This window comes from Ursus americanus, chromosome 25, assembly GCF_024610735.1.
Source record: "Ursus americanus isolate L20-20 chromosome 25, mUrsAme1.1.p, whole genome shotgun sequence".
NCBI lineage: Eukaryota > Metazoa > Chordata > Mammalia > Carnivora > Ursidae > Ursus > Ursus americanus.
The window spans coordinates 13,866,421-13,884,666 of record NC_142151.1 but is presented as its reverse complement, the minus strand read 5'-3'; the positions used below and the strand labels follow the sequence as shown (position 1 = coordinate 13,884,666).

The 18,246-nt window shown below is 50.0% G+C and overlaps 1 protein-coding gene across 3 annotated transcripts; it reads left to right on the top strand.

The window, feature by feature from the left end:
- Positions 1-1,028: 1,028 nt before the first annotated feature.
- On the top strand, positions 1,029-17,924 carry GSG1 (germ cell associated 1). 3 transcript variants are annotated; one of them, XM_087855413.1, is made up of 6 exons: positions 1,029-1,168; positions 10,853-11,171; positions 12,606-12,653; positions 13,532-13,684; positions 15,152-15,263; positions 17,265-17,924. In XM_087855413.1, the coding sequence occupies exons 1-6, from the start codon at positions 1,121-1,123 to the stop codon at positions 17,608-17,610; spliced, it is 1,026 nt and encodes a 341-aa protein (XP_087711539.1). In that variant the 5' UTR covers positions 1,029-1,120; the 3' UTR covers positions 17,611-17,924. The 3 variants fall into 3 exon arrangements, with proteins under 3 accessions (XP_087711539.1, XP_087711538.1, XP_087711540.1); XM_087855412.1 differs by having other exon boundaries at positions 12,606-12,776; XM_087855414.1 differs by lacking the exons at positions 1,029-1,168; positions 13,532-13,684 and having other exon boundaries at positions 10,850-11,171.
- Positions 17,925-18,246: the final 322 nt, after the last annotated feature.

Below are 18,246 nucleotides of genomic sequence, written 5' to 3'. Positions count from 1 at the left end.
CTGGACTAACACGGGAATCAGGTGTCCCAAAGGTCACATAGGATTTAGGTGGGGATGGCAAAGAGGATGGAATCCCAGTGAGGGGCACCCAGGCTAAGCTCAGGGGTACACTCTGGGTGACATGCCTCACAGGACAGGAAGTCCCCAGCCAGACTCTTAGCTGGAATACTGGGGAAGACACCAGCCTTCTCTGCAAGCCTCAGAGTTACATCTCAGTGTTAATAGCTCGCAAATCCTCATTATGTACTATTATAATTTGGTTCATGAACACCAACTAGATTTCAGATACTAGTCCTTTAGAACGGTCGTTTCTGTACATTGTTGCCTTTTCTGGGAATGCTGTAGAGCGGCATTACCCTATACGTTCGCTACTAGCCACACGTGGTGATTGAGCCCTTCAGTGGCTAACGCCATTAAGGCGCTGAATTTCTACGTTCATTTCACTTTAAATTTTAAACGGGAACTTTTAATCGAACTCAATCGCTTGTTTTGAGGAGGACTGCATTTTACTAGAATTATACCACTACATAAGATATCATTGTTGTACTGCGACGCATGGGTCCATTTTACTTTTTTAAATGTGGCTACTAGAAAACTTGCAGTCACGTGTATGGCTCCTCTTTATTTCTCTTTGGGAGCACTGGTCTAGAGCCTCACCACCCCCTGTGGTCTGGGCAGCATCACGTGGGAGCTCTCCCAAACCCTCAGAATCTGCTAGCTCACAAGGATCCCCAGGTGATTCTGACACACAAAAGGGCATCATACATTATACAAAAGGGAATAGAAATCTGTTCCTCAGACGACATCCAGGCCCCTGGTAGGTACCCCAGAGTGGCCCCCATCCTTCTGGTGGTAGGGCAGAGTGTAGGGCAGAGAGCTCCCTACCTGCCACTGTGATGTCACAGAGAAAACCTCTTACATCAGCCAGCCCCGCCCAAACTGGTGTCCTGGCTACAGGATATCCTTTCCCATCTTCTCCAGCCCCCCTCATACCACCTCACCCCTCTGCTGGCAAGAGGGGGCCTGAGTCATCTTCTCACCAGATACGCATTCCACGCAACTGATCAAGGCCGAGCAGAAGAGAAACTGAAACACCTTTGCCTCAGAGCTTCGAAAGTGAATGAGCAATCCCTCTCAACTGACTCAAAATGTTTGTCTCACCCAGAAGGTAGGTACCCCACTTTTTTAAAAGTTTTTATTGACATTCCAGTGAACATACAGTGTAATACTAGTTTCAGGCATACAGTGTTGGATTCGTAATACAGGTTATACAAATCCACTGCTTTATTTCCCGTGGTCATGGTAAGGAACTGGGAACCCACTGTAGGATTATACAGAAGGGAATAGAAATCTGTTCCTCAAGCCCCATTTTTATTGATAAACCTGGTGATGTCCCTACCTCGGCCTTCTGTTTTCATCTCTTCCACTAACTTTCCGTTTCCTCCGCCGCCGCCCCTTCATCTGACTTTTCCTCGCTGCTCCCAGGACTGCTAAGGGCCCTCTAGCTCTCCCTTCTCCCCTCCCATCTGTATGATTCCTGTTGCCAAAATCTGGTTCCTGGTAAAAGGCCCAGTAGCAGGGGCAACCCCAAAGCTGTTGATGACTCTAATGAACTGAAAGAGCAGATATTAAGTTCTCTGCCAGAGGAAGGTGAGGCACCCCCAGGGTCCTGCCAGTAGCCAGCTCTGGAATCTATTAGAACTGAGGAGGACACAACCGTGGTCGTGCTACTTCCTCTTTCCGGTCTCAGAGAATCTGGGAGAATCTGCAGGGATCCTTCCAGATCCAGAAAGACCCTTAGTCAGTAAAAGATGGCTTGGCCTGTTTAGGAGAACCCACATCTGGAAACGACTCGCCTCCCATCTGAGATAGTTGGGAACAGCCAACTTGCAGCTCAACGGGTTACTAAAAAAGCAAGTGTTCATTTCTCACACTTCTTGCTTTTCTCAGGAGAAAAATGAAGCTTACAATTAGGCAGGGAAATAAAACACACACTCACGCACACAGAGCTATGCGGTGTGCTGTTCATTGTCTGGTCGTTAGGGGTCCGGGAAGACAGGACAGCAGCCAAAGTGAGTAGATCATAAATAGGAGAACCGACAGAAATGGGTAAGAACGTGATAGAAAAAGCCAAGCGTAGTAAATTTTTTTATTATTGATTTAGGAGGAAAGACAGAGGGACTATGGAAGGGTTTATCAATACATATCCATTGCATCCTTCTGTGTGAGTTTCCATTATCAGTCCTGCAATCCCTGCCTTTTGCTCAAGTGTGTGCACCTCCCCTTTCCTGACTGGCAGCCTGGAGCTGAATCAAAAGGTTTTGAATATTGACTCCACCATTTACTAGCCTGGTGGCCTTGAGCAAGTCAAACGCTCGCTCTTGAACAGAGTCCCACCTCTCCCTGAGGCCGATAGTGAGAATTACGTGAAGAGTCTCGCAAGGTGTCTGGAACAGGGCAGATTCCCTCGCCCTTCCTTTACACTTTCCCCGCTGCCTCTTGGTCTTCACAGCAGAACTGTGAAGAACAACTCCTTCTCCTCATTTACTTCCGAATCACTCAGGTAGGTTATGTAACTTGGCCAAAATCATTAGTCCAGTCGTGGGTGGAGGTTGGGACTAGAACCCAGAACAGTTGAGGATTCGTGGTCTCTAGGTTTCCTTCTAGGATCCCACGAAAAGAGGCAAAGACTTGGACCAGCAACCAGCGACCTGTACCTTTAGGGGAAGGGCGGGAGTTGGGAAATGGCTGACTTTTGGGTTCGACTGCAACCCGCACCTCCCGACCCTCAGGCCTAGAGGCTGGGTGTGAGGAGCTGATCACACGACCAACTCGTCTCTGCCCTCCCTCCGCCAAGCCTCGCCAGGACAGCCGGCCATCAGGCCCCGGTGCTCGGCCTCCCTCCGGCCAGCCCCCTCCGGCCCCTTCTCTCGGGAGGGCCCCGGGGACGCGGCGCTCAGCAGACGCGGGAGCCGGGAGAGGAAGCCAGGGCCCCGCTCCCGCCCCACCCGCTCGCGGAGTCCCAGGCCCTGCGCCGCTAGGGCGGGGCCTCGCCAAACAATTCAAAACACGCTGCGCGCGCGTCGCCGTGGCAACGCGCGCCCGCTGCTAGGCGACCCGGGCGCCGTAGTAAACCGGGGGCGGGAGTGTTACTCACCGAGGGAGGGGGGCGAGGGGAGCCGGCGGGGACTCGGGCTGGGGCACCGCGACAGCCGGGGAGGGGGAGGGGGAGAGAGCAAGAAAAGAAGGGACGAGGGGGGCGCACGCGGCATGGAAATGGGGCAGCCCAGCTCCGCGCTCTGAGCACCCCTGGAGGGGCGGCTCCCCTTAGGCCCCCGCCCCGCGGTGCCCAAGATCCCCGGCCCCAGCAGGCCCCGAGGGCTCGGTCACCCGCGCGTGAGCAGGATGCAGATGTGGCTGCCCCTCTGATTCACGCCAGCTGCTTGGGGCAGGGAAGAAAGGCGGCTTCCTCTCCTGGAAATGACTGCATTAGCAAAAGCCGTCTAACAATTCCACTAACAGCGGAAAGGGAAAGGCGACAGAGAGGAGAGGCCCCAAAGTGCTTTTCTTCAGTCCTTCCCGCTGAACCTAAGTAGAAGTGTTCCCAGAACTCCTGACCCATGTTAGAAAGAAAGGAGTCGTTATTCTACACGTTTGGGGGCCCTGTGGGCGTGAAACACTGTTGCAGTGGTTAACCCGAAAGCCCAGAAATCCCAGAGCTCAGTGCCCTATACTGGTGTTAATATTTTGGACGCTCAGCATGGGCATTTTGGTGGCATTACTCTACCCTTCCGGGCTGGGAGGAAGATCAAAATGTCCCGTGTGAAGACCCTCCTTAACTTCATCAGTGAATGAGTCAGACATGAGGCACTGAAGCAAACATTGTGGAGCTGGGAATCTCTGATGGTTCGAGACGTGTCACCCAAAAGGGTTCTCATCAGTAGGGAATCCCAGAGCTTGGGAAAGGACATGGCACTTCCAATCGGTCACTGGCTTTTAAGCCATCTGTTTGGACCCTGGTCTGTGAGCTAAAGATAATATTCGTTCATGAGATCATTGCTGTTTTCTGGGCTTTGCTCCTCGAAAAGCAGGAATGTTTCCACAGGTGGGAGGAAGTGTATTGGCAGAAGATCTGTTCGACATGCATCTGTGTAGAAAGGCACAGGGTGTGTCTGCGGACCTACAGACGTTCTTCTACCTTCTACCTTCTCGCTGCTCTTTTTTTTTTTTTTAAAGATTTTATTTATTTATTTGACAGAGACAGCCAGCGAGAGAGGGAACACAAGCAGGGGGAGTGGGAGAGGAAGAAGCAGGCTCCCAGCAGAGGAGCCCGATGTGGAACTCGATCCCGGAGCGCCGGGATCACGCCCTGAGCCGAAGGCAGACGCTTTAACGACTGCGCTACCAGGCACCCCCCTTCTCACTGCTCTTAAATCGTGTGAATCAGGAGGATTCGCGCGCCCTTTAACAATGGAAGACTGGACACTTTTCTCTATTCACATCTTATCTTCACTCATAGGCTTCTTAATTGTATTCTGAGCTGGTTTCCATTATAAACATCATTCACCCATTCCTGCAAGTGAGAAAGTGCTAGGCTCTGAGGATCAACCTGGAATAAAAAACACAGCTGCTCCTGTAACTAGCAACTTCCAGTCAAGCCTGCGGGTTCTGAGCTGCATGAGAAAGGCACACGGTGGAACATGCAGGAACAAAGAACAGGGCCCTGCAGATGAGAGCCAGTGACAGCAGAAACATTTCACGTCCCACTCCAGCTTTTTGACTGCTGAGTAACAGAAAGGAATTAGTTAATGAGGCGTGGGTCAGAAATCTGACTCCTGGGCAAAAGAGATACTACTGTTGGATGGGGGTGGAGGGGGAGAAGATGCCACTACTGATAATGGGAAAGGACAAACAAACAAACCCCAAATCCCTTAGCCCCAGGCTTTGCCATCAGGCAAGTGGTATGCTCTCCAAACTGCTCCGGCTCGGCATTCTTACCCATTGTTTTAATCACGTCTAATCTACCGTGTATTCATAAAACAATACATTGGATTTCTGTTTACAAACTTTGTGTGGGTGTCCCAAGACCATTGTTTCTCTTTGTGTATACTTAGTAAATACGGTTTCATACAGTGCAGGGTATGGTCCCTGAGAACCTTAGCAAGCACAGGTTAGTTCCAAGCTTTGGCTTTGTGACGTCATAAATGCTGAGTCACATATAGGTCCTTGGGGGGTCATCCTGACATGGTAACAGTCCAGCATACCAAAGTTAAATACTGTGTAGAGATACGGAATCTTTGTGTCTGTCCTGAGTCATGAGCTTCTGAGCCCAACCTAATTATATTCATGTTGCATTGACTAGCAATTAACTTCTTCTATTCTAAGGGAGGAAAGAGAAGAAGAAAAAATATTAACATGCCTAAATTATAATGAAAGGAAGTGAGTGGGATGCCAGGCAGAGCAACTCATGTCCCGTCAAAAAAAAGGAAATTAGACGTCGTAGCATGGGGTCCGTGGGGACAGGGGGCTGTCCTCATGATGGATCACAGCTAGTAGCCCACCAGCCCGCCCAGCCATGCAAAATGCACGGCCACCGAAGGGATAGAGTCAGGCTTTGGGGAGGCCTAAAATAATATAACTTCGGAGGCTCTCTTTAAGAAAAATAATCCAAAGTGACAAGTCTGTAAGGGTCTTGGAAGGGTCTGAGTCCATGAGAAACCCCAAAGCTGGGGTGTCACTAGCTTGCTTCCCTTTCCATCTCCCTCCAGGCCTCCTCACATAACCTCGAGACTGCTGCTCCCGTGCCCTTTTCCCTGGAGAAGGCAAATTTCAGCCTATTAAGGCACAGGGGGTGCGGTTTATGAGCAGAGGCAATAAAAACCAAAGACACCGGACTGTGCCAAACGGTGACTCAGGCGGGATATGAGAAGTGTCTGCAAGTATTTGAGGGGTGTACGCGCAGAGAAGGGAAAAGAATTGTTCACTGTTGTGGTGTGGAAAGGGAATGAGGATACGATTCAATAAAGAAAAATGTGCACAAAAATCCTCAGGAAGCATTGGCTGACTCTATTTTCTGATACCGTGGAGTTGTATTTCCCAGGGGAAGTATTTGAGGATCTATGAGTCACTGAAAACTGGAACTGGCCAGGAAAAATGTGCTAGAGGAAATAATCCTACAAGATGTCCTCGAGGGAGCGGCTGGATGCTCCCAGAGTTCGTTCGGAGCCCTGAATTCCGTAGGGCTGACACCAGACATTCTATAGCTGTATGAGTGGGGAGGAGGCCAGAGGAAGAGACAAGAGCCATCCCACGGGGAGGAGCCGCCACCTGCGCCCGCATTTGCAGACGGGTGGGGACAGCCTGTGCCCGAAGAGGGGAAAATATAAGGAGATAGCGCCACCCAGCGTCGGGACAAAAGCTGTAGCCAGGAAACCGACAGCCAATTCAAACGTGGAGTGACCACAACATTCCTGCTCCGGTCCCAGAGGAGAGGGAGCTCTGTAACAATAAAGGGTCGTGTGGGCGATATGGGAATCACGCCTGGGCATAAGCACACGTGTGTCAAATGTGCGGAGACATCGGCCCTAGAAGAGTAGGAAGCCAGAGCCAGAGACACTCCCCCAGCTAGAATGTGGACTAATTCACAGAGCCTGCCTTTCATGCCCCCCGCTAACCTCACAAATACAGAATGGGAAAACCATGACTTGGTTGGTGGCAAATCTGGACCATTCCAGGTGGGGGAGGGCCAGGGCAGAATATGAGGGTTTCATTAAACGTAAGCCCCACCTGAGGCAAACAGGTAATACCTGATGGTACGTTAATTCCCTGGCTCCGTATTTTCCAGTTTGTTCAGCTTCTTACTTGTTGTTAGGTTGTAGTGGCAACTTCCAAGCTCTTTACATTTGGAACCGGAAACCAGAAGTCCATCCCTGGCTACCTATGAAAAGCTTTCTAAAATTGCAGATTCCCGGGCCTCACCCCTAGGGTGGAATCTCAAGACGGGGCCCAGGGATCTGAATATTTCCCGAAGTTTCAAAGACTGTTCTGATGCTCAGTCAGAACTGAGAACTGCTGCTCCGATGAAGGAGGGGCCTTTGAGGTCTTTACAATCCAGACAACTATCCGGAGTATAAAAGTATTATGAGAGGGGTACAGTATGGAAGGACAGAGAGGAGGGAACTGTTCTTCGGGAGAAAAGAAACATTTTCGAAGAATGAGTGACTTTTACACTAGTCTTGATAGGAAGGCAGATCACCAGATAAAGAGAGACTGAAGACATTCCAGGTAGAAGGAAGGGCATCTGCAAAGGCACGGAGGACCGTCTCCGTATTCCATTGGAGGGACATTGTTAATAATCCTTACTAACGATGCTAACTGGAAGACAGAGACCCCCCATGACACAAGGAAGCTATTTCAAACCCATGGCTCTATGAGGCCCTATCATTACAGATAATAGCTTATTAAAAGGATGAAGGGACGCCTGGGTGGCTCAGTCGATTAAGCGTCTGCCTTCGTCTCAGTTAATGATCCCGGGGTCCTAGGATCGAGCCCCACATCGGGCTCTCTGCTTAGCGAGGAGTCTGCTTCTGCTTCTCCCTCTCCCTCTGCTCCTCCCCCCTGGCTTGTGCTCTCTCACTCTTTGCTCTCTCTCTCAAATGAATAAAAAATCACACACACAAAAAAGGATGGAAAATCCTACACAAAGGAATGGGAACTCTTGTAGTAATGGTGACTCTGTAATATTTTCTGTGTCAGCCATAAAATCAAGCCTAAGCCATTCCCACCAGCTTCCAAGGGAATGGCAGTTAGGTGGAAACTGAATCTTCACTTAACTTTCTAAAGAAACTTCCCTCTTCGAATACAGGTCCTTGCTTCTTTGTGCTTAATCCCAGATCCCCATTGGCAGGCTCTCCCGTGTATCTTCCAGAACATCTGGGCCATGATTGCATTGTCAATTATTAAATGCCGAAGGTCCCTGCAAGGCAGCATTTAATCATGAGGCACTCTAAAAAAAAATAGGACGTAGGAGAGGAGGGATGGGAAGGGAGGCAGGAGGGTGGGAAGGCAGTTTCATTCTGTCAACATTAAACCAAGGGGATTTGGGGCACAGATGGCATCCTATGGTCCTTCCAGACAAGCTGCAAGACGCTGACCATGGCCAAGGTAACCAGCTTCCCTGTCTTATTGCTCAGAATATACATTGCATAGCGATTTTGCACCTGATTAAGATCTGTCCTGTCTCATCAATTTTGTTGTCTGTGTTAACTCTGAGTTTTTCTGTTAAACCATGTTGATGGAAGAATTAGTGACATTTTGGCACTGATGCATTTCCTATTGATCTGAGGCAGTCTAGGAAGCCACTCTCTGCCCTTTTCTAGAGAGTAAAGAGTCACCTTGGCATGAAGCTTGTCAGTATATGCAAAGATACAGCTTTTCTGATGGCTGCCACTTCTTCATGATCTCCTTAAAGAGATCATTGCAAAATTAGGCTTGGTCTTCCAATTCAAGAAGTTATCTGGATCCTGGAGAGAAAAGGCATGTTTAGGGAGAAATAAAACATGTGATGAAGGGCACAGTACTGTAAGTGTTGAAGATAATTCTCGAAAAGGCTCTTGAATGCGTTCCCATTCAATTGTCAAGATAACTCTTGAATGAGGCTCCTTGTATCTGTGCTTGGTTGGACACTCCTTCTGGAAGCAGCCTCTTTGAGCTTCGTTCCAAGCTCTTTTTCATCTTTTTTTTTAAGATTTTATTTTATTTATTTATGTGACAGAGAGGCAGCCAGCGAGAGAGGGAACACAGCAGAGGAGTGGGAGAGGAAGAAGCAGGCTCCCAGCGGAGGAGCCTGATGTGGGACTCGATCCCGGAACGCCGGGATCACGCCCAGAGCCGAAGGCAGACGCTTAACGACTGTGCTACCCAGGCGCCCCTCTTTTTCATCTTTTGTTTCTCAAATCACTTCTTCCTTAAATTGGTTATCACCTTGGTGCGGGTTCCTTATTCTTATCTGTGAATAATCTGCAAAATAACTTACAAATATGCATAACTTGAAACGAATCGAGGGTAGAGTAAAAATCTGATGTGATAGTAGACAAATTTCCAAGCCGTATTAGATTGAAAATGAAGTTGTTGAAAATGTAGAATTGCCTAAATCATTAGTTCGCTCTTTATACAGAATGACTAATGAAGATGTTTTACCAGGAAGTCCATTTCCTGTTCAAGCAATGGATATGAAAATAATTAGAGAGAATAACTTACAGTAATGGAACAATGGCTAAAACCAATAGGATTTGCACAACTAAAAACAAGATGGAAACATTCTTTTGGGGGTACGGGGGCAATGCGTGACTTCCATACCAGGTAATAGAAGATCTTTCCTCACTCCAGATGCTGTGGTTTTCTGTCTTTACCAAGGTCACCCAGAGTCCTGCACAGACTGATTCTTGGTAGATTTAATTTGTTGAGTGCTTTTTTAAAAATCCTATCAGCAGATTGCTTTCCAGAAGTTGTTTTATCGTATGTCTTATGTATTGATTTTTATATGCATATGAACCTTGTCGATTTCCTATGGCCATAAATAATCTGCACTTTGTGGTATGCACTGTTTCAGTCCCTGGAAATTCTGAAGAATGAACTGTTATATTTCGAAGATAAAGTTCCCTGTTAAATGTAGAAAATGTTAAGCTGGAGATTATGAGGCAGATTTATGGGCCTGTCCCATTTAGCTATGGTTTTATTTACGTTTCTTAAACTAAGCAGATTTACGTCTGATTAATTCTGATACGAGAGATCCCCTGGAAAGCTCAAGATGGTTTACTTTAAGAAGCGTCTGTCAGCAACTAAATATGGCTGCTTTTCCCTTCAGGACGTATTACCGTAACAGTATAAACTGCTCTGTAACACAGAGTGCAAGACCTGTCAGGTTTCTTTATTTTTCTAAAGTCCAGTCTGGCTCCCAGCCACCACTCACCGAGGCTGAAACGTCTCCCGCTGGTCCCTCTTCAGCTGGGCTCCTCTTCTCTTAGGCTAACAATGATGGGGAGATCAGGGCTCCAGCCAGAGCCACACTGTCCCCACTGTGAGTCAGGCACCACGGCTGCATCGAGCAGTGGAGATGTCCCTCCAGGTTCCTCTCTGTGCCCACAACACCTGGTGTCCAGTCTCCGTGGGCGCCACACAGCCACCTCGCATTTGAGGTCCTGTCCTCTCTGTGGCAGTGTATGAAAGCTGGACCCAGGTCACCCGCTCTCTCCCAACCCACAGCCTCATCTCCTCTCCAAGGGGCTTCCACTTACCCCACATCCCAGTAGGTCCACTGCCTTCACCCCTGGGGTGATCCAGTATAATGCTGACCAATGGGCCAGATCTTCTTTGACTGTCCTCTCAGAGGAATCTGGGATACAGAGAAGAGGACGCCAGCAAAACTTGCGTTGTTCCAGCAACAGATACCTCAGCAAGTCGGTGCTACAACCCCTCCCTGAAGACAAAACCAAAAATAATCATCAGTAAGCGCATTAGAGTGGCCCCAATTCTTTAGTCAACTTGAGATGCACTCACTCAGTGGCTGGATCACACTGCGCCTGAAGCTGTCATCGGGTACTTATTCAGATTGTCCTCAATAAGCATTTGAGTCCAACGAGGTCCAGCTTACATAAACATCATCCCCATGGTGACTACTCCAGGCCGTTCCTGAAGCTAAGGCTCCTTGGAGAAAGCTCTCGGTGGGCTGGCCGGCCCATCACCGTCCGCGTGGAGGAGCGTGGCTTGAGCTCAGGGAGCCGCAGAGGAGGGTATCCAGATTTCCAAGCAGGTTCTGCAGTCAGGCTCTCCCCCTTGTGTTTGTCTGTTGCAGATGGAACTCCCGAAGGGCTCCTCTGGCCAATGCGCATTCCTATCTGCCGTCCTCAACATGCTATCACTCGGCCTCTCCACAACATCCCTGCTCAGCAGCTCCTGGTTTGTGGGCACACAGAAGGTGCCCAAGCCCGTGTGCGGAAAAGGTCTGGCAGCCAAGTGCTTTGACGTGCCGCTGCCCGTGGATGGGAGCAGCGCCAACACATCTTCCCAGGAGGTGGTGCAATACAGCTGGGAGGCTGGGGATGACCGCTTCTCCTTCCATGCCTTCTGGAGCGGCATGTGGCTATCCTGTGAGGAAACTGTGGAAGAACCAGGTAGGCTCCTCAGCCCAGCTGCCTGCTTTCTTGCCCCCAGAGAACTGAACACGGGCGAAGAGCCAGTGGGAAGCAGACAGCACTGCCCACACCCCACCGGGCCTCACCCCCAGGCCCAGCATCTCCTACCTCTGTATCCCCTCCCTTCTCCCTCAGACTCCCTTTCAATAAGACCCAAACATCCATCTGGCTTTTCTCCTCCCGGCTGTCTAGTAGCCATGCGGCTTTAAAATAGCACTGTCCCTAAAGGGTTCCACTTAGACTTGTAGCATCATGAGAACCCCACTCCGGTGAGTTAGGGTTGCTGTCTGGAGACCAAATGAGGAGAGAGACAGGGTTCTTAGAGAAGCAGCCCGGGCTCTGCCCAGCTGTGACCCCGTATGAGCAGCTGGCTGTCTGCAGGCCTGGATTTTCTCCCTAGGGAGATGAAAAGACCAGAGTAGATCACCTGTCAAGCCCCTTCCTCCCCCACCCCACCAAAAGGGTCTTCTTGTCCTAAGTGCTACCATTACAATTTACAAGGTAGGGGAACTGAAGCCTCAGGAGTAAGGCCACCCTTGACCTCGCAGGTGTCCTGCAGCTCAGCACATCCTGGCAAAGCGGGTCCTGTGTCACTGTGCATTTCTTTTTTTTTTTTTTTTTTTTAAAGATTTTATTTATTTATGTGACAGAGAGACAGCCAGCGAGAGAGGGAACACAAGCAGGGGGAGTGGGAGAGGAAGAAGCAGGCTCCCAGCGGAGGAGCCTGATGTGGGGCTCGATCCCAGATCGCCGGGATCACGCCCTGAGCTAAAGGCAGACACTTAATGACTGCGCTACCCAGGTGCCCCTCACTGTGCATTTCTTAACCTGAGTTCCTCAGCTTAAGAGCACTGGCCTACGGACACTCCTCCTCCCTGCTCAAAGCATTCAGACATCCCCTGGGAGTGACGTTTTCCTAAAGCCCAGAATCCAGTACAATTAACCTATTTCTCCCAATTTGGGCCAAGGGAAAAAGGAGACAGAAGAGGAATATAAATGTGTATTTGTATTTTTTGTGTTATTAACATGCCATTTATCGCAGCTTGGACCCCAGTCCCGGAAACAGTTGTGAGCCATTCAGACCAGTGGGTACAGCGGCAGCAAAATGATGCTGGTTAACCCTGGGATTGTTTACGCCTCCCTGACCTGAGAAATGGGAACATTTCCCTAGGGAAGCCCTCCCAGGCTCACGTGCTTTTCTTCATTGTCAGAACTGGGGACAGAGAAATGAATCCGGAGTGAGTCTAGGTCACGCAGACATCCGTCCGTGAGGCATTCTTCCCTGCTTTCAGAGAGCTCCGTTGAGCCCTTACCTGCCGTGTGCTGGGCAGGCACTGGGCTGAACCCATGGGGTGGCACCAGGCGTGGGACATTTTCATCCCCCCCTGAAGTTACACCTTGTCTCTCTTTCAGGGGAGAGGTGCCGAACTTTCAATGAACTCACACCACCAACCGAGAGAGGTGAGAAAGGACTACTGGAGTTTGCCACGTTGCAAGGCCCATGTCACCCCACTCTCCGATTTGGAGGGAAGCGGTTGATGGAGAAGGCTTTCCTCCCCCACCCTCCCTTGGGGCTTGTGGCAAGTATGTGGGTTTGATCACCAATTTAGTGGCCATTAAGTTGGACCTCTCTGGCCCAACAGTGCTCTCTATGCTGTCCTGTGATCTCCTTTTCTCTTCTTCTGAGCCCCACGGGTGACCCACATTCCTTCCAGAGCTGACTCTCATTCATATGCAGGAATGCAAAAAAGGAACAGCAGGAACAAATAAAGTTCACAAATAGAAAACCACCAACAGCTCTAACCTCCTCCTGTTGCCAAGTAACCATATTGAAAAGCCGAGAGGTTTTTTCCTCCGATGTGTATATATATTTTTTAAGTAAAAAAAAAAAATATTTTTAATAGAAGGGAGTGAAAAAAGGAAAGGGAGGGAGAAAGAAGCAGAACTGATTGCTCTAAAATTCAATAAGGAAAAAGAGAACAAAAATGACCCCCAGCAAAGACATGCCCCTGTGAGATTTTGTGACAATCAGATGATTTCTTCTCGAATCGCCCTAATGGTACTTCCAGTCAATCAAGTTTACTTGATCCTTTATTGGGTACTGAGCAGACAGCGAGCGCAGGGGGGACAGCGAAGGACTCAAAGTAGGGAAAGGTGCCAGCTCTGTCCCCCTTTCCCCTTCTCTGACTCTGGGAGGCTTTCCCTTCTGCTGGGCTCTGTGTGTTCAGCGTTCAGTCGTGTACCTGTCTGGGTGAGGGCTCTTCTTCCTCTGGTTTCTTTATTCTTTCTTTTTTTTAATACATACTTGAATTTTATTTTCTTCCTCTGGTTTCTGGCAGAGATCCTATGGTTATCAGTGGGAGCCCAGTTCTCGTCCATCGGACTTGAATTCGTCAGCTTCCTCCTGCTACTAACGGACCTGCTGCTCACTGGGAACCCGGGCCTTGGGCTCAAGCTGAGCGCCTTCGCGGCCGTTTCCTCCGTCCTGTCAGGTGCGTGCCCCCCAGGCTGGAGCGGGTGGGGGCTCGCCACCCTTGAGGCGCCTCTGGCTGGCACGTGTGTCTGTCTGTCCGGAGGGCAGGAAGGAGGAGGCAGGACCGAGAATGGAGGGAGGAGAGACATTGCAGGTGTCTTGGAGTTGGAATGAGATTTTATAGCAGATCGTTATGTACTTGGCGAAATGATTTCTCTCAAGGTTCTTTTTTTTTTTTTTAATATTTATTTATTTATTTATTTGACAGAGATAGAGACAGCCAGCGAGAGAGGGAACACAAGCAGGGGGAGTGGGAGAGGAAGAAGCAGGCTCATAGTGGAAGAGCCTGATGTGGGGCTCGATCCCAGAACGCGGGGATCACACCCTGAGCCGAAGGCAGACGCTTAACCGCTGTGCCACCCAGGCGCCCCTCTCGAGGTTCTTTTTATTGGAAGCCTTCTCAGTGCGTGAAATGCAGTTTGGTTTACTTTCCAGTTGCGCGTACACACAGCTTTTCTTTTTTTTTTTAATATTTTTTATTATATTATGTTAGTCACCATACAGTACATCCCCAGTTTCCGATGTAAGGCTCGATGATTCATTAGTTGTGTATAACACCCAGTGCACCATGCAATACGTGCCCTCCTTACTACCCATCACCGGTCTATCCCATTCCCCCACCCCCCTCCCCTCTGAAGCCCTCAGTTTGTTTCTCATAGTCCATAGTCTCTCATGTTTCATTCCCCCTTCTGATTACCCCCCTTTCTTTATCCCTTTCTTCCCCTACCGATCTTCCTAGTTCTTATGTTCCATAGATGAGAGAAATCCTATGATAGTTGTCTTTCTCTGCTTGACTTATTTCACTTAGCATTAGCTCCTCCAGTGCCGTCCGTGTTGCAGCAAATGTTGAGAACTCGTTCTTTCTGATAGCTGAGTAATATTCCATTGTATATATGGACCACAACTTCTTAATCCAGTCATCTGTTGAAGGGCATCTAGGTTCCTTCCACGATTTAGCTATTGTGGACAGAGCTGCTATGAACATTGGGGTGCATATGGCCCTTCTCTTCACTACGTCTGTATCTTTGGGGTAAATACCCAGCAGCAGTAGTACACACAGCTTTTCAAGACCCGTGGGATCGAGTAGGAGCCGAAGGTGCAGATATAAAGCTAGAGCAAGAGGAAAGCTTGTGTTGAGGGCATGGGTGGGAAGAAGTAAAAGGCCCTAAGGGCAGCATTGACTCAGAAACTTTTTCCATAGCTCTCCACCTAAAGCCTGGGGCAACCTATTGCAAAGCTCTGCATCTGAGGAGAAGCCCCCATCGCAGAGTAGTGTCCCCGGAAATGCGGGGACAGATGGGCAATGGAACATCTCCACGTAGGCTGGACCTGACACAAACTGAGGCAGTTGCTTCACACTCATAGTCCCGGCAGAGGGCCAAGCCAGCCTGTCTCTAAGGGCGCCGCCTTCCTGTTCCCTCTGTAGGCCTGCTGGGCATGGTGGCCCATATGATGTACTCACAAGTCTTCCAGGCAACCGCCAACTTGGGTCCAGAAGACTGGAGGCCACATACTTGGAATTATGGCTGGGCCTTCTAGTAAGTGCTTACCATCTGCTGAACCTTCTAGCCCCTCCCCAGCCAACCTGCCTTAGATGTCGTGCCCTCAGCTTGATGCTTGCTTGGTGTCCTTCTGCCTTCTCTCCATCCCTCATCCCAGCAGTCTGCTGACCAGAGAGCTGGACCACCAGGCCACGCCTGTTCTTTCCCCACCTCCTGTGGAGGCACAGAGAGGATTCTTCTGGCTTGTTTGGTCGCATTTTTCTAATGATACGGCTGTCGCCGTTGCTCCCTCACCTGATATGCATGTTCCCTTGGGCAATGAGACTGATTTTGTGTGGCTTATGCAAGTGTTGCTCCGTATTTTATAGATTTTACGATTCAAGGTGTTGGAGGACAGAGAAACAAAGAACTAGCCTTGAGATTTGGGTCGAATTCCATCCCCTGTGAATGGCTGACTCTTCTCCTGTAACGAAGCGTCACTTCTTCCTACTTCCGTTCTTCTTCGACCCAACTGTGTGAGAAATAAAAGCTCCCCTACCAGTCATTCCCTCACCCTTAACGAACTAAGGGGTCAATTATTTTCGATTTCTCTCAAGAAGAGAGAAGCAGCAACCATGACAGACACAGTTGAAGCAAATATCCCCTCTGTTTTACGAGCCGCTCACCTTCTCCCCTGAGGAACACGCTCTGCCCACTGCACGTGTGTCAACCTGGGCCTGCGCGACTGTGTGGGATAAGTGCCGAGTACTGTAACAGTGCTGGAAAGGCCCACGCTGCGTCGAGTTTCCATGCTAGCGGGGGCAATCTGGAAGCCTGTCCATGTCTGTTGGGAGATCCTATCCCCTTACCTCATGATGTAACAGGTGCTATTTGAGGCGGGCGTCTTTGGGCTCTTCCACCAGCCACCCAAGCTCCTTTTCCAGGCGCGTCGTTTTGTATCTTTTGTCTGTCCGTTGTTGGCACGACACCTGCCAAGCGCAGCCACAGCAGTCCCATCAGAAGCATCCCCGGCCCGAGTCGGCGGAGTCTGGTGGAGGCGGCAGATAGGAGCACGCCGTGCCAGCGCGTGGCCTGGCTTCACCCATCACTTGACCTCATGAAATTCCTCACTAACCTCACACAACTTCCTGTTTCCTGGGCTTCCCAGAATCATGGGGAGATTGAGGGGTTGACTTTCCAAGTTTTTAGGAATGCCTTTGATATAGTTCCCTGGTGGTTTCTTTTTTTTTTTTTCTTTGTTGAATCCATCCAGCTTCTCTTAAATCTCCAGCTTCTCATCCATCCATTATAAACTCCCTTAAGCCAAGAACCACATTGGTTTCATAGGAGGCAAATTCCACTGGTACAACGTATAATACCTCCAGGTTTGTAGTGCGAGTTGCCTGAATGACACTCAGAGGCTTAACTTTGTGGCCCGTAAGACTGCTAAACTCAAAAAGAGAGACGACGGAAGAGGAATGATCGCTCCCAGCATCTGGTCTGAGTGAAGGAATATCTTGGGCAGGGTGTGTGTATGTGTGTGTGTGTGTGTGTGTCTCGGGTGGGTGTGGGGTGCTGCATTGAGCTGCGTCCTTTCGATACAGCGGAGCTATCAGTCTGTGAATCTTGGGAGACTACAAGGGTAACTGCAGGTGGGGAAACCATAGTCCAGAAGAGTGTGTGTGTGTGTGTGTGTGTGTGTGTGTGTGCATGTTATATGTATATAGAAAAGGCACACCAGGAATAAAAGAGCAGAGTGCTGACGACTAATCGATCCAGTGCAAGCGAATCTTTTAAACTCCTGGTCTGACTTGCAACACTCAAGAGTCATTCTCTCTGACTACAAAGCATTCAGAACATATCCCACCAAGACAGACCAAATTCAGGCCTCTGGCGCACACAGCTTCCCCACAACATGGTGGAAAGGAGCGTCGGGCAGTCCCTGAATCCCTAAGGGGCCCCAGCCTCCTTTACTAGGAGGAAGGGATCGGGGAAGTCTTCCCTCGGACCTGTACCTGGGTCAGATTCTGACCGTCCATGTTTTTGGTTCGTCCCTAGCACGGCCTGGCTTTCCTTCAGCTGCTGCATGGCGTCGGCGGTCACCACCTACAACACGTACACCAAGCTGGTGCTGGAGTTCCAGCGGAAGCACAGTAAGGGCTTCAAAGGAAAGCTGAGTTGCCTGCCGCTCCATCACCAGTGCTTCCTGGAGCCGCCGTCCTGCGCGGCCCCCACGGGGGGTCGTCTGACCAGCTACCACCAGCACCACCATCAGCCCGTCCGCTCTGTCTCTGAAGGAGTTGACTTCTACTCGGAGCTACACCACAAGGGATTTCAGCAAGGACCCAGCCAGAGGCTCAAGGAGGAGGCGGCTGGGGCATCCGTAGAGGAAGAACCGTGTTAGAAGTAGTCGGGTTTGGAGGGCAGGCTGAACCCAACCTTACATGTTCCTTTGCTATCAACACGTACTGAAGCCACAGTCTGTCTCTCGAACGTGGTTTTCCCAGCATATCGCAAAGCGCGGGGCAGGTCCAAACGGGTGCGTGCCCGGGCGCCACTGCCCCGCCTCCTTCCCGGCTCTTCCCTTCCCTTCCTGTGTTTCGTTTCACCACCCGCCTGTCTCCCGCATTCAGGATCACCGCCTCTCCTTTACTGATGGCTTGTTATGTGCCAGGTTCTGGGCTCTGCAGCGGAGATGAAAAGAGAAGTAAAATCCAGTTCCTGCCCTTCAGGGGTTAACCAACCCGTCTGGTCCTCTGGGATCTGGAGGAATGCAGGTGGGCAACTCGGTAGTTGTCCATGGTGGCTCAGCCTTCCATGTTGCACTTGAATTTTCCTGGAAGGCACAGAATGGGAGACAGAGGCCCTCCTGGGAGAGTGGACATGTGGGACAGATGTCCTCCACACTGCCTGTTACAGTGCCCTGCACCCACATAGTAGGGACCCAGTAGAAGTTTAAATACTAACCTGGAAGCCACCAGGAGGCTAGTATACATGAGAAGGCCCCCACAGCATGCAGGGACAGGTCCGCTTCCAGAAA